We start from the raw sequence: 19428 nt of genomic DNA, 5'->3' as shown, positions 1-19428 counted from the left end.
ACGATTGTATAATTCTTCTATGAGTCAAAGATATTAATAAGACTATTATAATTTACATTATATTTTTTAACGTCTTAAAATTTATATCACTTCTGATAAAGGAATAATTTCGGAGATTAATTATGAAAGATACGTCAAATTTGCTGACATAATTATAATTTAATTTGATTTCGATTTTATTTTTATCGATAATATCATAATAAAATTTTCGTGACAAGAGAGAGACTCTGTAAAATATTCTTTTGACGTTTTTCTTCTCGAGGTGTCCTACGGTAGGATGCGGCGGACTGCACTCGCGATCCCGGCAGGGTAAGCCGATAAAATGCCCAGACTGTCAAAAGAAAATCTGCTTGGAGGATCGACTCGCGTGTCTACGGGAGTGCGAGGCTCTCTACGAACGTGGATTGGCCAGTATGGAAAACGAAAGGGTCGATGAGGCGATCGAGACACTCTGCGACGCCCTGAAGAGATTTCACCAAGTCGCCTGTCCACCGCATCGGGACACGCACCTGGCCGAAATTGCTTTAAGCTCCTGTCTGGCTGACTACGGGAATACTTGGCGACCGGCGGCGCTTTGAAGAGCGCACAGATGGAGAAGGAAGCTGACTTGAACGGATGAACGGATCCTGTAACCACGGGTGACCGCGGCGGCAGTTCTCGAAGATGTCGTTCGAATAAAAGAGGAACGCGTTTGATCATAGGTCGTGGACGAGCCAATTTGGTTGACGCACACTACGACACGCTGAGACACATACCCGCTCAATATTCTATATCTTATTTCAGACAAAAATTTATTATTTAGAAACATTTTTGTCCTAATCGGTATTCGCGAGTCCAGTGAACTTGAATATTGTTTTCAATTACATAATAAAAAATTGTTTATATTGAATGTTTTTCACAATTTTACATAATTTTTATGAAGTAAAACAACTATTGTCTAAGATGATATATATAAACTGACAGAAGAATGATATCAATTAACAAATCGTAGTTTCATTTGAATCAGTTGATAATTGTTTTTGGGTTTTTAATTCTTTAATAATTTTAAAGATTACCCAGTCACATTCTATACTATCCGTCTTTCAATTGGTTTAAGATCTTTCTCCAATGGAGATATATGACTGACCACTTCATGGGGCTATTGCTAAATGCACACGTTATAGATCTTAAGAACATTGTTATTTTAGTTATTTATATTTAATTTTTTTAATATTAGCTTTTATTAAAGATTGCTAAAAGGTTAGCCAAAATATATATGTTATTTTTATATCATATTTTTAATATATCTTAAATTGGATAAAATGTTTTTTATATAATTATTTGATTGTGCAAAACATTAATTCCCATTAGTCCATTTTGTTTCTTGATATATTTACAGCTGTTCTACAATGTGCTTCTTGTTTCCTGTTTCTTGCTGTTTGTCTCTGTTTGTCTCTTGTCTTTTTGATCAAGAAGGCAAGAGACAAACAGCAAGAAACAGAAAACAAAAAGCACATTGTAGAACAGCCATTAGAATTCTTGTCCCGGAAATTTATTTATTATTGTTAATATTTACATAATTCTAAGTAGCATAATCTTATTCCTCGAATTTTAACCTTTAAAATGAATAAAAATCATTTTATTACGTTAAAGATGCATCAAGTACACTGAAGCCGCGAATATCAATTAAGGAAATTTCAGAGTAAATACCGATTAGAGCGCAAAAATGTAATAAACTTACATATCTTTCCTCTAACTTTAGCATTGATTGCCTTAAAGAAACTGAGATAAGATAATGTGCTGAAAGTGTTAATCAATAAAATTTGAGCAATACACTCTTTTTATCTTTGTAAAACTGATTAATAAATAATATTCCAATTAAAATGAATAATTCTTCCGATTTAGATTATTCAAAATCATTGTGTATTCAAAATCACTTGAAATTTTTTCTGTGGCAATTCTTTTTCAGATTACTATAATTTGGATAGAACTTCACACACGCGAGAGAAGAACGTTATCTTTACTGCCTTTATAAAATCGCCAAGCAGTGTAATAAAAACTTCCCGCAGAAGAGGAGGATATAGAATGGAAGGATTCTACTTGCCGCGCGAACGATGTCACGTCGCTCGCATAACGTCGTACAATTTGCACGCGTTATTACCCGTCCATACATATACGCACCGCACTGCGGCCTCTTGTATTCGCGACGATTATCGGCACACGGACGGGAGAACAGATAGCGATAATTGATATTGCGAGCGTGAAATGGCTGCGCGAGTAGATGTTCGGTATCGGGGAAATTAGCGGCCGAGGCGTTTACCGAGGCGTCGACCTGGAAGCCAACTTTTTTAATTTCGCCTGCACACAGAGCGCAGGCAATCAATTGGTTCATCCGAGATCTCTCCTGATTGCCTTCGCTGTGTGTATACCTTATATACATAGATGTATGTGTGTGGTGCACGTTTGCACGGTGTATCGTATCTCTATCTGTGAAAACATACGATTGGGGAGTTTCTGATAAGTCGTACGGCTTTTTGCTTCTACATCTTCCTCTCGTGTTCTACCGATTGCGAAAAGCATGGAATTCTGCCAATCTTAACGTTGAGAAATCCCGTCGTCTTGTTTAACAACTACGTTTACTACTTGGAGGAAGTATTTACAACAGACCCCCCCGGAGAACGTTAAAAATTATTTACGAAATAATAAAGTACAGCGTGTTTCACTTTCCATCTACAACTTTTTTTTAATTATAATATTGAAAGCATTATATTTTTAAATTTCTTTCACATTCTCTCCGCTTGTTTTTTCTTAAAAAAAAAAACTAAAATAATTTAGTAAAATAATTTTTCTTTTAAATATGCGGACGACGTTCTCTCGACAGTATATTTATATATATTTATCATCACGGTAAAAATGTATACAGACTACCAAATATATGTAATGGTTGCGTGCTCACGTATGGCATATATTATATATATCCGGATTAAAAGACTCAAATCCGACACAATTCATTAATCTTTTTCTTCTATTCGTGACAATCGCTGAATGTTCTACAACGTTGAGCCGTTATTTTCGAAAGTGCATTGCGCAATATGTCGAAAATATGAAAAGAATATCAACGAATTCTCAAACTATTTCTATAATCATATAAATTTACATACAAGAATATTTTTCAAAATATAGAAATTGCTAATATTTAATTCTTGTACAACAATAAGCATATCTAAATATATTCATTCCTTCGCTTTCTCTCTCTTCAACTCTCTTTTAACGAATATATCTTTATCTCCTAAGTGCACAAATTTTTGGGGGCTTTCAAGCAATGCGAACAGATCTTATGTATCGTTGATATTTTATGCTTTAAAGCATTTTTGCGAAATAAAAAAAAGAAAGTATTCCTCTATGCGTAGAGATTCGCGTAGATAACACATTTTGCACTGCAGATATACGTAGAATTTAACATAATCGCTAAGTATGTAGGAACATCGCTCGATGGGCGGATTGGGCAATTTATAATTCATAATGATGAATCTGTAATATCATAGCCAAATCCGTTGTGTCAATTATGGTGTTGGGTATGATTACTGCTGATCGTTGCTATACGAGATTAACGCTGGGACGGAAAATTAATTTATATATCTTGCGAAAGGTGATTAAGTGCCGCCGTAATACTGGTATTATTGGAAATTCTCCATGACGGGAATGCATTATACCTATAACTTCTACCGAGCTCCGATCAACATCGCCGCGTGAAATTACACATATGTGAAATGCGTACGTACAATTCCGCCGGGGTCTCGTCAATTGCATTACCTCAGAAATTCCTCCGCGGCGGAATTAAAGATTAAATATCTGATTCATATTCAATGGCGAACTCGCAATATTCCGTCTATAATTTCATGGCCGTGGATCGTGCCATTTTATTTCAAATATGCTGTAAATCTCGGAATTTCATGGAGGATATAAATCGATACGAATAATTGAATAAAACTTATCAATGCATATACGCACACTTTCCTCTATTAATTTCATTTAAAATTTAATTTTTATTGGCATTCTCGTTCCACTCGACCCAATCATAATTACTTTCTCAATAAAATCGTGGATTCTCCGTTAATATATATTTTTTTTATTTTTTTGGGCTCTCCGAGCGTGTTGTGTACACAATGATAATCGAGGTGATGAGGAAATATGAGGGATAAAAACGAGGGAAATCGGGAAATCGAATGAAACAAAACACAAGTTCAATTTGTGACTTTTGCGATTTTTTTGGTAGATTTATTTTTTATAATGCACATGTTTCTCGTGAAAAAATTAAATTCCGTGTATGAAATTAGCATTTAGAGTTTCACGTTTCGGTACAAAATTCATTGGGGGAGGGGGGAAAGTCAGTCGACGGACGACTGTATCTCAGGATACGCTTCAACGACGACGGCAACGTCGACGACGGCGTCGTGCCCGGCGTCCGTCGAGATCTTTTGATAGATTTTCTCTTATTTATTTTTTTTGTTTATCTCTCGAAAGAGTTGAACGTCTCGATCGGGATTTCGCTTTTTTTTCCTGATCTTCTCTTTCGCTTCTCGTCCACGTTGCTTTCTCTCTCTCCTCATTACATATATATATACATACATACATATATATATATATATATATATATAATTCGAGTATCGCTTTTGTCGCGTAAAACTTGAATCGGATCTAATTGACTGTCGCGACGTGATATCCTTTTTATCGCAATTGTTTTTGCCCGGTGGACGCGACGCGAATTCACGACGGAAGTTTCGAGCGGGAAGGATCGCGCACGGCTCCTCCTTCCTTCCCGAAGGATCTCCGCTTACCGGCAAAAGGACGAATTTTTCGTCCGCCCTTTTAACCGGCGACGACTCGAGTCTCCATCCCCCTTCGATGACGAGAACCGAAAAACACCGTTGACAAATCGCGAAATCTTGCAAACGCGGCACCGGCCGTTAATCCGCGGGCGCGTTCACGGAGAACGCGAGATCTTCGAAAACAATCGCGGATCGAAGCGCGATTGGACGCTTCGTATGTTAAAGAATTTCGACGGGATGCAAACTCGCTTCCCGGCCGAGAAAGGTATTTTAACATACGAAGCACCAGTTTGCGGGAGATCCTTTCCGCGCTTTCCTCGGACGTACGGAATTTCCCCCGTGAGTTTCACCACTATGAATGTTATCGGCGGCTAATGGAGCGCGGTGCGTGCCGCGGATCAAATTCTCCTTCCGATAAACTTTCCGCGTCGCCCGATCGTAAGTCGTCCTCCAACTTTTTCGCAACGAACACGTACGCGGTCGCGATTGACTGACGCCCGCGTCGAGATGTCTCGACGACGGCGATAAATCCGAACGACGAAGTATACAAACTGATTTTCTCGGTTATTACACCCCGGGTTTCTTTTTCTCGCTTTCTCTTTTTTTTCTATTTTTTTTATTTATTTATTTATTTAACCGCGTGTGAAGTTTAGCTGCTGGATTCGCTTGTGATTCGTTTTCTTTCGGTTTTTGTCCTCACGGCTTTGGTTTTCGTTTTAACTCTGATATTCACTGTTAACACATGCATTGTTCTTTTTTTGCAGTTACAATCGCACGCCCGTTCGGCGCGCCGCTTGAAATTTTTGCTTGTTCTGCGCCTCTCTCTTCCGCCGTCTCGAGAGGCCGTCTCTCTTGGATATTTCTTTTTTTCTTTTTTTTTTATATTTCTTTCTACCGTGTTTTTTCGTGAGAACGCGCGGTTACGTTAGACAACGGAAGGTGATTACGTTAAATAACGCGGCCCGAAGAGTCGCCACGGGCTTTTGTCCCAACGAACGCAGATTGCGGTGTAATAGAAAAGCGGAAAACGCGGGTGACGCGTCGATCGATAGCAGCATCTCGTGTCCGCTGGGTTCTCCCTTACCGAGTCGAATGGGGAAAAAGAAAAAAGAAAAATTACGGCGACTTCGGAATCGAATCAGCGATCGATCGCCTCGCTTATTTCATTTAGCTATTCAGTTGTAAAAGTACTGCAAATATATATATAAACGCGTCCGCCGTAACGTAACCGCGTGTTTGTCTCTCTCCACTTGGCACCACACTCACGCACACACTCTCTCTTTCTCTCCCTCTCTCTTTTTTACTCCTTTTTTTTTATTATTCCCTTAAACCGCTAATCCTGAACAATCGGATGTTTCGTACCTTGAGGTACCAGAACTTCTCGATCTCTCAGATTTTCGTTTACACAAACAAAAGGTATTATGCAATTTTACGAAGCTCGACACACTCGGGTTTCGTGGCGTGGTAAACGCTACTTCACAAACGGGACGTGGTAGAACAGTGAGACACAATTAAAGACGATCATCGGTGATGATATATACGGTAATATCTTAGGTGGAATCCTCCTGCCAGTACCCAGACAGAGGATACGACTACCGCGTGTCAAGTGGTGGCAAGTTGGGACAAATTGTATTTGCGAGTAACGATTTTAAATATACATATCCGTCGACGCGCGCGAACAGCGTGTATTAAAAATTCACGCCCGTTTTACGTCTCTCTCGCGAAAATATGCGTTTCTATACGTATCTCGCGACACGCGCCGTTATCTGAAATCGTTCTTCCTTCGCGAATACATTTTGTGCATCACTGGTCGACGAGCACAGAACTACACGACGACGGAAACAATAAACATGGGTAACGCTACACCCAAACGACACGAAGACGTGTGAAAAATTAGGATGTCTTTTTCTAATGGGTCTTCGTGATGTGATGATCTTGCAGATATATTTGTGTCGCCTGGATATAGACGGAAATCAGAAATCAATGAAATTTCGCCAAATAATAAATATTTCAATTTTTCTTTTCATTTTGTAAAGATTTTTTTTTAAAGAAAGTAGACATATATATTTATTTTATTTATCCGTCGACGATACTACAAACTAAAATTTTAAAAATTAGTTTCATGCAAAATTATATAAAGTTTGTTTTCTCTCTTTCTTTCCCTCTCTCTCTCACTCTTGTTCGCGCTCTATTTCGTACTCTCGTGACAGTCTACGATACTCGTATTGTCAGTCGAGCCGATGTATGTGATACGCCCGGCTCTTGTTTCGAAAAGTCAAATCGAGTCGATTGCCGCATGCAAGCGGGTCAGTGATTTAATATAAAAAAACGACCTGCCCGGTGCATGGTCGACCGAAGTTAATTTTAGAAATGACCGGACGATTTATTCACGCGCGAAAATCTTTGAGGTTTCACGGTGAGGAGTCATCCTCTCTGCTTGTGGCTAGCTCAAAGTGCCTTTAGGCCCGATAACACGATTTATAGAATGTACAAGTATACGCATATTGTCGTCGTAGACAAAAAAAAACGCGATCAAAATTCAGTGTACCTTCGAGCGCCGTTCACAGCCCGGGAAAACTCACGACGTGACACCTCATGAGTTTTCGCGCCCAATTTCATGAGTAACCAATAATGCATAAAGTCAAAATAATAATCACTAATTAATAATACACCGCCGGAGACCCACCAGGGGCCAATATTAACAATTGTAAAAATATGGCCGAGATAAATGCTATTACAATAATTGTTTCTGTTTGTGATCGCCTGTAAAGTATAAGAAAATTAGAACCACGGCCCCATTGTCATCCTCGATTATCAGAATTGTCCTGCATTTACGCTTATTAATGAATACAATCACCTTGCAATCAACAGTACAATTTTAAAATAATCAAGGATAATGTTGTGACCACGGCGACTCCAATTCTTCTTACTGAAAGAGTGAAAGCAATACGGTAGCTTATCAATTTTGAAATACAAGCCAAAAAGAAACGACTGACTCCGAGACTGGCAAATATTCGATTCATTTATCAGCAGTATCCACGTATCGGTTTTCACTACTCCTTTTGATGGAAAAGTCGCCGAAAGTGAAGAAAGCTCGCGGAAATGTAGCAATAAACTCAAATATCGTATATGAAACGATTTATAATGCGCCTTGCCGGAGACAAATTAGAAGTAATGTACGAAACAAGAAATACACAAAAACAAAAACAAAAAAAATATATATAGATATATCTATCTCTTGCCGCGCTCGAACTCATCGCTCTGTACTCCGTAATTGCTTTACCCTTCTGTCCGAATTCCCGAGAAGCATACGGCTATTCTCAACAAGTTCTTCCAGCGAAATAACTTAAGTCGAGCCTAGATATCAGGGATGAAACTATGTTATCTTTAAAAGAATCCGTCAAGCACAACTGTACGCTTCTCAGTTTTCATACGTATCTTAATTTTAATTTGCTTTCGTGGAGAGAGTGTGGAGTAGTGTTTGTTGATTTCTTTTTTTTGTTATATTTTTTTGGATTTTTTTGCAATTGTTTTGTTGTCGATGTAGCAGCGTATAACGGGTGTTGGTGTTATATGTTAAAAAGGAGTGTCCTGCGGTAATAGCGCGTTACTCTGTCTCGGTTAGGCGGTGCTTTCGGTGGTGGTGTTCTGCACCGGCTGGCTCTCCTGCAAACATACACATTGACGAAACATTATTCGTTGCGTGAAAGTTGCAAGAGCGATAACACGAAAATAGCAATAATGCAACGCGTAGTTAAAATATCTTTACTATAATCGTCTATACATCTTTTTTAAGATATTGTGTAAGAGCTATGTGTGGAGAAAATGCAATTCCTTCTAGAAAACAAGAACAAAAGGAGGAAAGATGAGCAAGAAAATAAATCGGACGATCTGCTTCGTCGATCACATCCTAATGCCGGAAGTGTAAGTGAGTGAAAACTGCGGCAACCGAGACGAGCTTCTGCGAGATCAAAAAGAAAAAAAAAACAAAGCGACGTTACCTGTGGAGCAGGGGCAGCGGCAGGTGCATCCGAATCTTTAGGTGCATCAGACTTCTGCTCCGACTGAAAAGAGTACAAAGAGACACGTGCAAACAGTGTGTGCTAAGCGCTATCGCTCTGTATTTGTCGACAGACCGCGCATTCGCAATCTCCTAATCAAAAGCTTTCTCTCGTTCGTTTCAAATTGTAAAATCCCACATCTACTGCTTCGATATTTCGCCACGTTGGAGTTACATATGAGTTTTTCAGAAGTCAAACTGATCAATTCCACATATAACAAATAAAAGTAAAGTGAATTGATAAAGTTATAAATTAATCATGTTTTTTTCGAATTTTTTTTTACAAAAGTACAAGTAGAATTGATCAACTTGACTTCTGACAGACTCATATTATCATATTAACTTCTGATTACAACTCACGTCAAGATGTATGATTGAATGCACGAAAAGAAATGTTGGATCGAACAAAAATGTTGAATTCTGATGAAAAAAGAAATATTTACAGATGCAATGTAAGTGAAACTAGTGATTCACAATATATTGAAACAATTCAAAATTTTTCTAAGATAAGAGTTTTTCTTTGGAATGCTGATTTTATGTATGGACATTCACTGTAATTTTCATTAAGTGTATATTTGCATATACGTAAAAAGCATATTCGCAAATTCGTCTGATACGTGTCGTCAGTAAAGAATAGATAAAATAACACGAGTAATTTTCTAATTTGAGTAAGAAAGGGTAGAATTAATAATACCTTGGGGGATTTATTGCAGGACTCGGAAGGAATATCGGTAACCTGTGTTTGAAGAGACGTGACGGGAGAGGAAACGGAATTGGAGGATTTGCGTTTTATCTCCGCAGATGGTAAGCTCTCTATTGTGTTCGTCTGTTGGCTCGACGTCGCACGAGGTCGTCGTACTAATCGTCGTCTGTAACGTGGTTGTGGATTTCTCCGCGAATTACCGAGTTGTGCACTCTCGCCAACAGCCTCGTCATCGGTCACCTGATTTTATAATATATCCAATTTCGGTGTGCAGGTGCGTTTCCGATTGTAGAAAATTCGTTAAGATGCTCGTATAAAATACTTTATTGTTTTACAAAGTGTGAAAAAAAATTATTCGCAAACAGCACAGAACACATACTCCGTGCGCAGTTAATGCATTAGTATAAAGGAATTATATAGTCTTGCTGAGAAAATATAAGTATAATTTCTAAGAAAATGCATCTAAAACAATGTTTTTATTAAGTCTAATACTACTCAGTTTCCTGTCTTTAAATTATAATAACTACCGTGCAGATTTAAACAGCTCGTTCAGACTTGAAACACGATTTATCATTTGCAAGAATGCAAAATCGAAAAAAAACATTTACAATGTGCGAAGTCCGTTGATTACTATTGAATAATGCAGTATTGTTGTCAGAAACGAAGGGATAATGTACACCATTTAGGTGCAATCGAGATGAATTTTTTCGTGAACCGTGTTAAATGTTATAGAAATTAATGTACAGCAGAACAAAACTGTTTTAAACCGATTGCAGATCAGATATATACAAAGTATTTCACCTACAGTTCCGAGATCGCATATCTCGAAACTCCTTAACGAAGAAAAAATATTATATAAAAATTCTAGTACAACAATACACTATTCTAAAACACTTTTCTCGTGTAATTTTGAATTAATTATTGTCAAATCGCTCCTACTTCAAATTAATTACAATTGTAATACAATAATTTAGTTGCAAGATCTTATTTGTTTTACTGCATCTTCTAACTCTTGTCTTCAAAAAGTATTTCAAGCATTTTTTAAACATGATAAAATTTAACGTATTAAAATGTACAATCTCGGAACTCTGGATGAAACAACGCGTGTAAGATTCAGGAAACATGCCAATTCGCAATTAATACGTTTATTTCGACATTTTTTGTCTACTTGTCGATGTGACAATATTAAGAAACGCTAGCTTGGCTAGGGTTAGATACTAACCCTTACCTGGCCATCCTGACTGCGAGGACGTCGTGGCGGACCACCACCTCTTCCTCCGCGGAAATTGCGGCGGAAGTAACGTCGTGATGGACCACCGCGTCCACGACCACCACCGCGCGGCGGAGCTCCACCTTCACCGCCGGTTCCTTCCGCTTGCTCACCACCTTCGCCAGCATCTCCTTGCTGCTGTGATGGATTGGGCCCGGAACGCCGTCCTCCACGGTAATAACCATCATAATGACGACGCAGCCTATAGCGACGCTGTTGCTGCTGTTGCTGGCCGCCTCCCTCGGCGTTTGCGTCATCGCCGACCTTTCCTTCTCCTAAATCATCAAACAGTCGAATCATTCTCAATATCCACTCTCAAAGAATAAACAATTATACCAACTTGTTTAAACAAATAATAGATAACATACCTTGTTCGTAACCCTCTTGGCCTTCACGTGATCTACGATTTTGCGGTCGACCATTGCCACGTCTCGGATACACCCAGTGAATACCGCGATATCCGCGACGCTTGTCCGCGGCGTAAGGTGAACCTTTTACTGCTTCACCCGCTGGACCAGTGACATTGGCTGCCTCGTGACCCTTCTCACCGATAACGACGTCAAACTCAACGACCTCGCCATCTCCCACACTACGTACAGCCTTTCTCGGGTTGTTCTTGACGATGGCCGACTACAATTACACATAACATTGATATATACCAATTATTTTAAAATTATTAAGTATAACATATTAAATATGAGATACTTACTTGATGGACGAACACATCTTCCTTGGTATCGTTTCTGAAACAGACAGGACAAACAAATGTTAAAAGCAGTCGCTATATATATATATTTATAAGTTTTTAAGTTAAGTTTAATATTAAAAATTTATATTTTATGAAAGTTTGTATCTATAATTATTTTGTAATTAATTGTTAATAATTCCAGTAATTTTGTGATGGCAATCGATTGCAATATTATATTTGAAACAATTCCGAATGTCAAACAACTATAATTCATATTTTCGTAAAAAACTATTCTGCGAATCTTTATTAAATAAGGAAGCATAATAATCGCATCCACCTGCCTATTGTGCAGACAGAAATTTGGCATAATAGGATCAGTACGAGATTCGCGTAATTTACATTCTCTACAAAGTTACGGCATGTACACGATACACGCGTCACACGTAACAATATGTATGTATACATCTGTCCTACGCATGAATTCGCGAATGTACAGACGTAATCGGAATCCATGAAGCTGCGGAGCAAAGCACGGAGTAGAGAGGTCGTTGCACCTCGCGGTGCACAGTCAGGAGAGAAATACAACTCGTACACAAACGCCAGCTGTCACAGCTAGACAGCAATTCCCCACACGCAGTTAACAAGGTGAATCAGGTATGAAAATTAAATCGAATTTCAAGAGCTAAATTTTTTTTTCATTCTATTTATCAATTTTAATATAAGCTATGCAAACAGAAATCTATTATAGCGAAATTTCACTGTTTGCCTCAGAACATGGATCGATGCTGAATAATTAATGGGCAGGATCCAATGGGTATCGAGGCGGAACGTTGCTCTTCCATTGTGGTATAATCGAGTTCGCCGAATTTGAAACGAACACGATGAATGAACAATGGACTCGGTATTCTCAGTAAAAACTATTAGATTCCAACAAAATGTATGATTTTAATAACAGATTTCCCGGTGAGATCTAATTCATTTATTAATTTTGCCGATTTACAGAGGAATTTGTCTCGAAAGTATTTTCGAATAATCTGAGAGAGTTTGAAACAAATTCTCGGTTCTATTCTTTATTGTTAACAATAACATTATAAAATAATATGTTATAAAAGTATACAGTCGTTTTTCTTCTCGCGTATTTAAAATTTAAGATTTTTAACATTGCTGTAATCATTGGGTGCATTCAGAACGAGAATCGCTCACTGAGCGCTCAGTGAAATCTTTCATCTGATTGATTCTGTATTTTAGGATCTAATGAAATATGTTAATCAGATGAAAGAGTTCACTGAGCGTTTAGTAAGCGATTATCGCAACTAAATGCATCCATCGCAAGTCTAAAATAATCACATATTACTCCTTTAATAAATTCATGATATTTTTACTGAAAAGTTACTCCTAAATAAGTCAGAATGAGATGATGTGAAACATCAAATTAAAATCTTTTTTTTTTCTCCAAAAAATAAAATAAATTTTCATTCTAGAAGAGATATACGGCATATTTTTTATATTCACTATCTTTCATACATGTGTATATTTTTAGCACGAGATGTTACGACTCTTAAAAAGATAAGCTATCGATACGATAAAACAAGAAATATAACTATTTATTATTGTTAATAACTATCTATTTTATTTTTACATTTCTCGATACAGATATTTAAAATTGCAAAAATTAGAATATCTGTACACGACACGCTACAATTTACTTGTCGTTAGGACAATTCAGGAGAACAAGGAAAGCGTTCTATATCTGTAAACAGCTGTTTCAACAACGTTGCTAATGTTTTGCGACACATCGGGCACCGTTAGCGTCAGTGAAAGTACATTGCGAGACCATGCGAAATCTTTCGAGAGCAGGTAAATGTTCGAATCTAAAACTGATCGTGCGAAACTATCTTCCATCTCCACGTACATAAGACCATGAAAACGAGCGAGAAGTCACACGCGTATACGAATTTCTTTTACGAAATGCGCGGTTTCGTCTTCATCGTGAATCGCTCGAAAGAATCTGCAGTCCGCGCGCGAAAGTTTCGCGCGTAAAGCACTGCTACACGCGCGTGAAAATTTCCTGGCGATCCGCCAGATAAATAGAGGGACCTCGAAATAGCGAGAGGCTCTACACGTTCCTATACGGACCGTCCACGCGCCGAATGAAGCGTCTATTTTCCGTGCGGCGTGGTGCCAGGTCGAGGTTGCAGGTCGAACCTGCAGCGGAGACGGCGATTTTCCTAATATTAGCGACTACCACTTCCTCCGTGTGCTGAAATCGTTATCAATTCATCTCTCGCGACCTAAAATCGTACATTTTTCAAACGTGAATAGCGTCAGATCAGTTCAGAAATTTAGGCACGTTTTATTACGCCGGTCAGCTCGTCACGATTAATTTTCAATACAAATGAAGAGAATTAAAATAAGAGCAAGTTGTTAACGATAATGGAATATATGCCGTTGATTAAGAAAATAACTATGTTTTGGTAAATTAAAGTAAATGTTAAATCCGTTTTATTCACTTTGCTTCAAGATTTTTCTAAGAATGTGTGAAATTGTGAACATTTTACTTTCTCCACTTTTTGAAAAATCTAAGATTAAAAAAAAAACACGTAAAATTACGAACTAATATTTGTTGATTTTTCAAAGAATTTGTGAAATAATGAACTGATGTTTCATTTACTTTAGGATTTTTCAAAAGATCAATAAAAATTATAGATCTAATACGACTCGTTATCGTTACGAACTCGACAAATAACTCTGCCAGAGTTGACGTGAGAACTGAAATTTTCACGTAAAACAGTCGCTTGCGTCAGAGTCGGTTTTTCTTGAATAATTTAACGCGCAACGGAAGTCGCAAAATTTATTCGGTAGACGCGCGATGTAAACGGAAAATGAGCAAACATAATTTTAAACGCAGTTCGCGGATAAGAGAGTAAAGCGGCGAAAAAGATAATTAGATATTTTGCGACGTGTTCGCAGGGAATTTTTCATGGGAGATGCAACTGTAATATACTCGACGTCTCTTTAATACTCGTGCGGTTGCTGCTCGAAATGGACGTTTAAATTAACAGTGTATGAGTAACCCTTACGCCCACACAACATACATACACACGTAAGCGGATAAGCGTGTACCTTCTCTTCTATCTAATAGTACATAAAAGGGCGAGCGCTGCAATGATGAAAAAAAAAAAAGTAAGAAAAACACGAGGCAGTTGCAAAATAATAATTACTGACCTATTAATGAAACCGTAGCCACTCTTGACATTGAACCATTTCACAGTTCCGGTCACTTTGTTAGCTGAAATAAAAAAAAGTTTCATGATATATGCGACACATGTGCTGCGCATGCAACTGTATAAATTCAGAACAAAATTCAGGGAATGACCAACTCATGTAATTTTCGTTGGGTGTTTCAAAACATTGTGGTATGATTTATAAAAAAAAATCAAAATAAGTAATGTATAATCATGTAGAAAGAAACCTTTAAAATATTCGAATCGCGTGCATGAATAATGAGTCAGGGAAATGTTGCCTGTACTCTCTGTACTTATTGTTATTATTAAATTGTGAAAGCGACCTTGAGAGGGAAATAACGTGCTTAACCACAGGTACATATCACGTGTTTACTAACACGTAAGCATGCTTGAGGACGAAATATAACGGATACCGTTTTTATGTATATGGTGAATAGTATTTCTGAGAATAATGCGTCAGAAATCAAGGAAAATCAAGTAAAGATACGATTGACAGAAAAGTAATTTGATTAGGCGAACGATGATGTATGAGTGATTAACGTTCATTTTACCAATGTAGATTAATCTCGGTTTAGTTTATTCTTTATTTTCTTCCAATTCTTAAAATTAGCACAAGATAAAGAATAAATTAATAAAGTAGAAAACGATAAAGAACTAATTGTGAGAATAAATTAGAAGAAGATAAGCAACAGTAAGTTAAATTGAGATTAAAGTTAATCTACAACGGATGTACTTTAAATTTCTCACAAACTAATATCTCAGTCTTTAAATAAATATATCTTTCCAGTTTAAGAAAATATAAAATCGTTTGGAGTCTTGGAAATTTTTAATTCGTATAAAAATACATATTCCGAGAATATATTATTATATGTACACCGCGATCTTGCGTTTCAACGAAAATATGATAAGACTATCTTCACAACAGTTACACGCGACCTTGTCACACAGTATAACCCAAACAAAGGTCGAAATTAATGTCACCAACGATAGATCAGCCTGGCGAAATTCCTCGCATTCTGAAAATCTGAGTAATATTTTCCGAATAAAACGATCAGTCAGGTGAAGTGTTCGCGGAATTTATTTTCAAGACATCACCTTATCTCAACAATCTTAAGATACGAATACAATTTAAAACGTAATTATATATGATGACTTAATTAGATATTACGAGAGCACAATACAGTCTAAGTATAAATTTTAATAAGATATAAATTGACACATTAAAAGCATAATTCTATATAGTTTCTAGACGTTTCCAAGGTAAACTTTACTCATAAAATTTCCAGAATGATTAACTCTTTCAATAAACTTTTGAACATTCTCGACTAAATTTTATCCTTAACAATTTCAGAAATAAAAAGTGTGACTGTGTATCTTTTACTAAATCTTTTAATAAATTTTAACGAGACATACAGATTAATGATATAACAATTTTCAAACACATTTCTGGAGATTTATTCTTTCAAATTTAATATTTATAACAAATTCCTCGCTTCAGGAATCAAAACAGACGCGCAATTAAATATATTTTATCAAATTTCGTTAGGAATTCTGATAAGACATTTATATATAGATATAATGATATAATTTCAGAGATATTTGTCGATATTAGACATTTCTTGAAATAAATTGAATTAAAATTTTATCTTTAACGATCCTGTTCTCGCTTTGGTAACAAAAAGATGCGATTGAAAATATTTTCCTAAATCTCGTTATATATAAATTTTGATAAAACGTGTACATGTAGATTAATTGTACAATTTTAGAAAATTTCTGGAAATAAACAAATTTCAATTTGATCTTTGACGATCTCTTGTTCTAACAAAGACGAGAATATTTAAACGATATATTCTACTGAATGTCAGAATTCCGGAGTGAGATTTTTTCAGAATTTTCCGTAACATTGTTCGAATTCCGGTAGGTTTCGAAATGGCGCGAGCGTTTCCACGTGGTGAAAAAAATGCGTGATCGATCAATCTAGCGGTCCGGAGGCGCGAATGCGTTTCGCTGCGACGAAGCACACTCCGAGAAGCACGCGGCGACGCGCTTACGTAATGAAAACGTGGAGCGCGCGCGGGCGAAGATATTTCGGATCGTCACGAGAGATCGCTCCGGAAGGGAAAAGATCGATATCGCGATGGATCTCAGAGATACGGAACATTCTGGAAAATCTCCTTCACGTCAATTTTTGCTCGCGGCATCCGCTCGATTTTCAGGTTATGCGATGCGACGCGATGCGGCACGACGCGTCGCGGGAGCGAGCGACGGCGCCATCGATGAAAATCGATGGCCAGACGAGAGAACGGGGTCTCCGTCGAGAAGCCACGGTCGCGGAGGAATTCCGTCCGCGACAAGAGAGAGAGAGCATCAGCTGATGGAAAATGGAGGCTCGATGAGCGCCGTTGTGTCGCCTCGCGCCCGATAAGGCTCGCCCACCGGGGTCCTCGCGAATGGATTTCCTCCACGCGGATTTTCACGGACGCCGGGCCACATGGCTCTGGCGGCGGCGGCCGCCGCGCAACGCCGTCGTGCGTGGACGCCATTACGGGCGGAGGAACGCGCGGCGATGGAAGAGACGACGGCGCGGTTCGACGAGAGAGAGCCTCTTTCCGCGACCTACGGCGTAGATCGGACGGCGGTCCGCGAGAAGGTCGCGCGTTCTCCGGAAATAATAGCGCGGACGCGAATTTTATCACTCACCGATGACCATCTTCTGCTGGACAGCCTTGGGTTGTTCGGGCTGTTTCTCCGTCTCACCCATGATGGTAAGGTGGTGTAGAGACAAGCAATCCAGACCAGGATGGTACCGTCTGTCCCACTATGATGTTCACTCCTTTCTGCTGATGTTAGGAATGGACGTGGACGTGCATCTAGGCGACCGGACAAACACCATGCCTCGGATCGTATAACGCGCTCGCTGATTCGCTGGCCCCCGTCAGCCGGCTGCCGAGTCGCCAATCACGCGCGCCGAGTCCTCACGGAGACGCACGATCGGCGGCCGAGCGGCGCCGAACACCACGGCACATGCGCGCACCACCGGGAGAGGCACAGGGCACACCGCACAGCTTTCCTGTCGTACCTTCGAGAGAAATTTTGAATCCAACGAACCTCAAATGTCCATTGGAAGATTTTCTTTCAAGCTATACTTTGTTATGTTAGGATAAACGAATCTAATGAGCGCTTTCTACATCTTTCGTACAATAATATAAAGACCACAATGATCTATTCATTTTATAGACATTAATAATCCTTACTAAGAAATATAAATTTCTTTGAAAGGAAAGAATAAATGAATAGTAAAGAAAATTTTCACAAAGAAATTTTCATTATCTACAATTTTCTAGAAATAAAAATAACAAGAATCGAATAAAAGAAAAAAAAAGAAAAATTTTTTCAAAGGAATTTTCGTCACCTTTCTGCAATTTTCTAGAAATGAAAATAAAAGGAACAGAGACAAAAGAAATAGAAAGAAGAGAGTTAGAGAGGAGCGGAGATATATTGAAAAAGAGGAAATATCAAATATTCAAATCGCAAATATATATATGTATAACAAAAAATAAGAACGTCAGCATGTCAATATTCGAAAAGAAGGAAAAAAATCAAATTCGAAACAAACGTATGATCTTTGGTATTTTCCAACGTCATAGAAATCAAAAGAAAATTTTAATAATAATTTTAATAACGATTTAAAGAAAACTCTAAACGCTCGTTTATTATATAATGTACAATGCGCGATATGAGAGAATATAACTCTCTTATTCTTTATACGATGTAATTATCAATAATATATTACAGTACTTGTGTGTATGTTCGTGTATGCTCAAACGTTCCAAACTTATTAATACGTTAGTGAGACAATATTAATTTAACACATTCACACCCTCTCCTCTTTCTATATACAGTTTTTAAAAGATGAACGGCATCGTTTAATCGGTAACATGAAGTTTCAAATTTATAATACAGTTCTGGATATATGTAAACGAAGAAGAGTACAAATTGTATTCAATCTTGTAATAATTCTACGCACGTGTGTGAACGACGCACTTGTTACCTAATGCACATGACTACCAGCACATCTATATAGCAGAAAGAAAGGTGATGACGATAGAGTCAGTTGATCGGATAAGAAGCCCATGATATGCCACTCAAATACAAAACGTGTGAACAACGTATTTTCAGTTACAAATAATTTTGCGCGAATTTTCTATAAAATTTTTTCCACCGTACAAGATGCATACCGCAGTACATACGCACTTCTCTAAATATTATCATAGCTTATCGTAGCTTATCGTTCGTCGCAAGGATATTTTTTAAAAGTTCCACTCGCACAAGAATAACTCAATGAGGATATAAATGTCTACGATGTTAGAAATCGATCCGAAATCTCGGACAGAGAAAAAATTAACAAATCACATCTGAACAATTTAGTCACATGATCAATGCGATTGATCAATTCTTTCTTCATCCGAGGTCTTGGACCGATTTCTAGCATCGTGGACATTGGCCTTAAGAGAGGATCTGTTATATATCGGTTATAACAAATACATTTTTATTATTTAGATCACAATTTGGATTTCGTGGAAACAATGTAATTGTATAACTCGCCCCAATGCGAATTTTTTTTCAGAGAATAAGAAATATGTACTATATGTTT

General features: G+C 37.8%; 2 protein-coding genes across 15 annotated transcripts in view; one reads left to right on the top strand and one right to left on the bottom strand.

Annotated features, from left to right (window-relative positions):
* The window catches only part of LOC108768805 (SET and MYND domain containing, class 4, member 2), a 45750-nt gene extending 43390 nt beyond the window's left edge, over positions 1-2360 (top strand). For 9 of the 10 annotated variants that reach the window (XM_018519389.1, XM_018519388.1, XM_018519384.1 and 6 more), the window contains one exon: positions 263-891. In XM_018519389.1, coding sequence (XP_018374891.1) covers positions 263-578 — 316 coding nt within the window. In that variant the 3' untranslated portion in view covers positions 579-891. Of the gene's footprint in view, positions 1-262; positions 892-1948 lie in introns of those variants that run through there. The other variant, XM_018519393.1, reaches the window with a different exon arrangement.
* Positions 2361-6990: 4630 nt separating this feature from the next.
* On the bottom strand, positions 6991-17705 carry yps (Y-box binding protein ypsilon schachtel). 5 transcript variants are annotated; one of them, XM_018519394.1, is made up of 8 exons: positions 17475-17705; positions 14755-14818; positions 11551-11584; positions 11210-11471; positions 10794-11116; positions 9563-9811; positions 8810-8872; positions 6991-8474 (listed from the first exon to the last, which is right to left on the bottom strand). In XM_018519394.1, exons 1-8 carry the CDS (start codon positions 17533-17535, stop codon positions 8430-8432), a joined length of 1101 nt encoding a protein of 366 aa, XP_018374896.1. In that variant the 5' UTR covers positions 17536-17705; the 3' UTR covers positions 6991-8429. The 5 variants fall into 5 exon arrangements, with proteins under 5 accessions (XP_018374896.1, XP_018374897.1, XP_018374898.1 ...); XM_018519395.1 differs by having other exon boundaries at positions 10800-11116; positions 17475-17704; XM_018519396.1 differs by lacking the exon at positions 8810-8872 and having other exon boundaries at positions 17475-17704.
* Positions 17706-19428: the final 1723 nt, after the last annotated feature.

The sequence above is a fragment of the Trachymyrmex cornetzi genome, unplaced genomic scaffold, assembly GCF_001594075.2.
Source record: "Trachymyrmex cornetzi isolate Tcor2-1 unplaced genomic scaffold, Tcor1.1 scaffold83, whole genome shotgun sequence".
Taxonomy (NCBI): Eukaryota; Metazoa; Arthropoda; class Insecta; order Hymenoptera; family Formicidae; genus Trachymyrmex; species Trachymyrmex cornetzi.
This window is presented reverse-complemented; position numbering and strand designations above follow the sequence as displayed.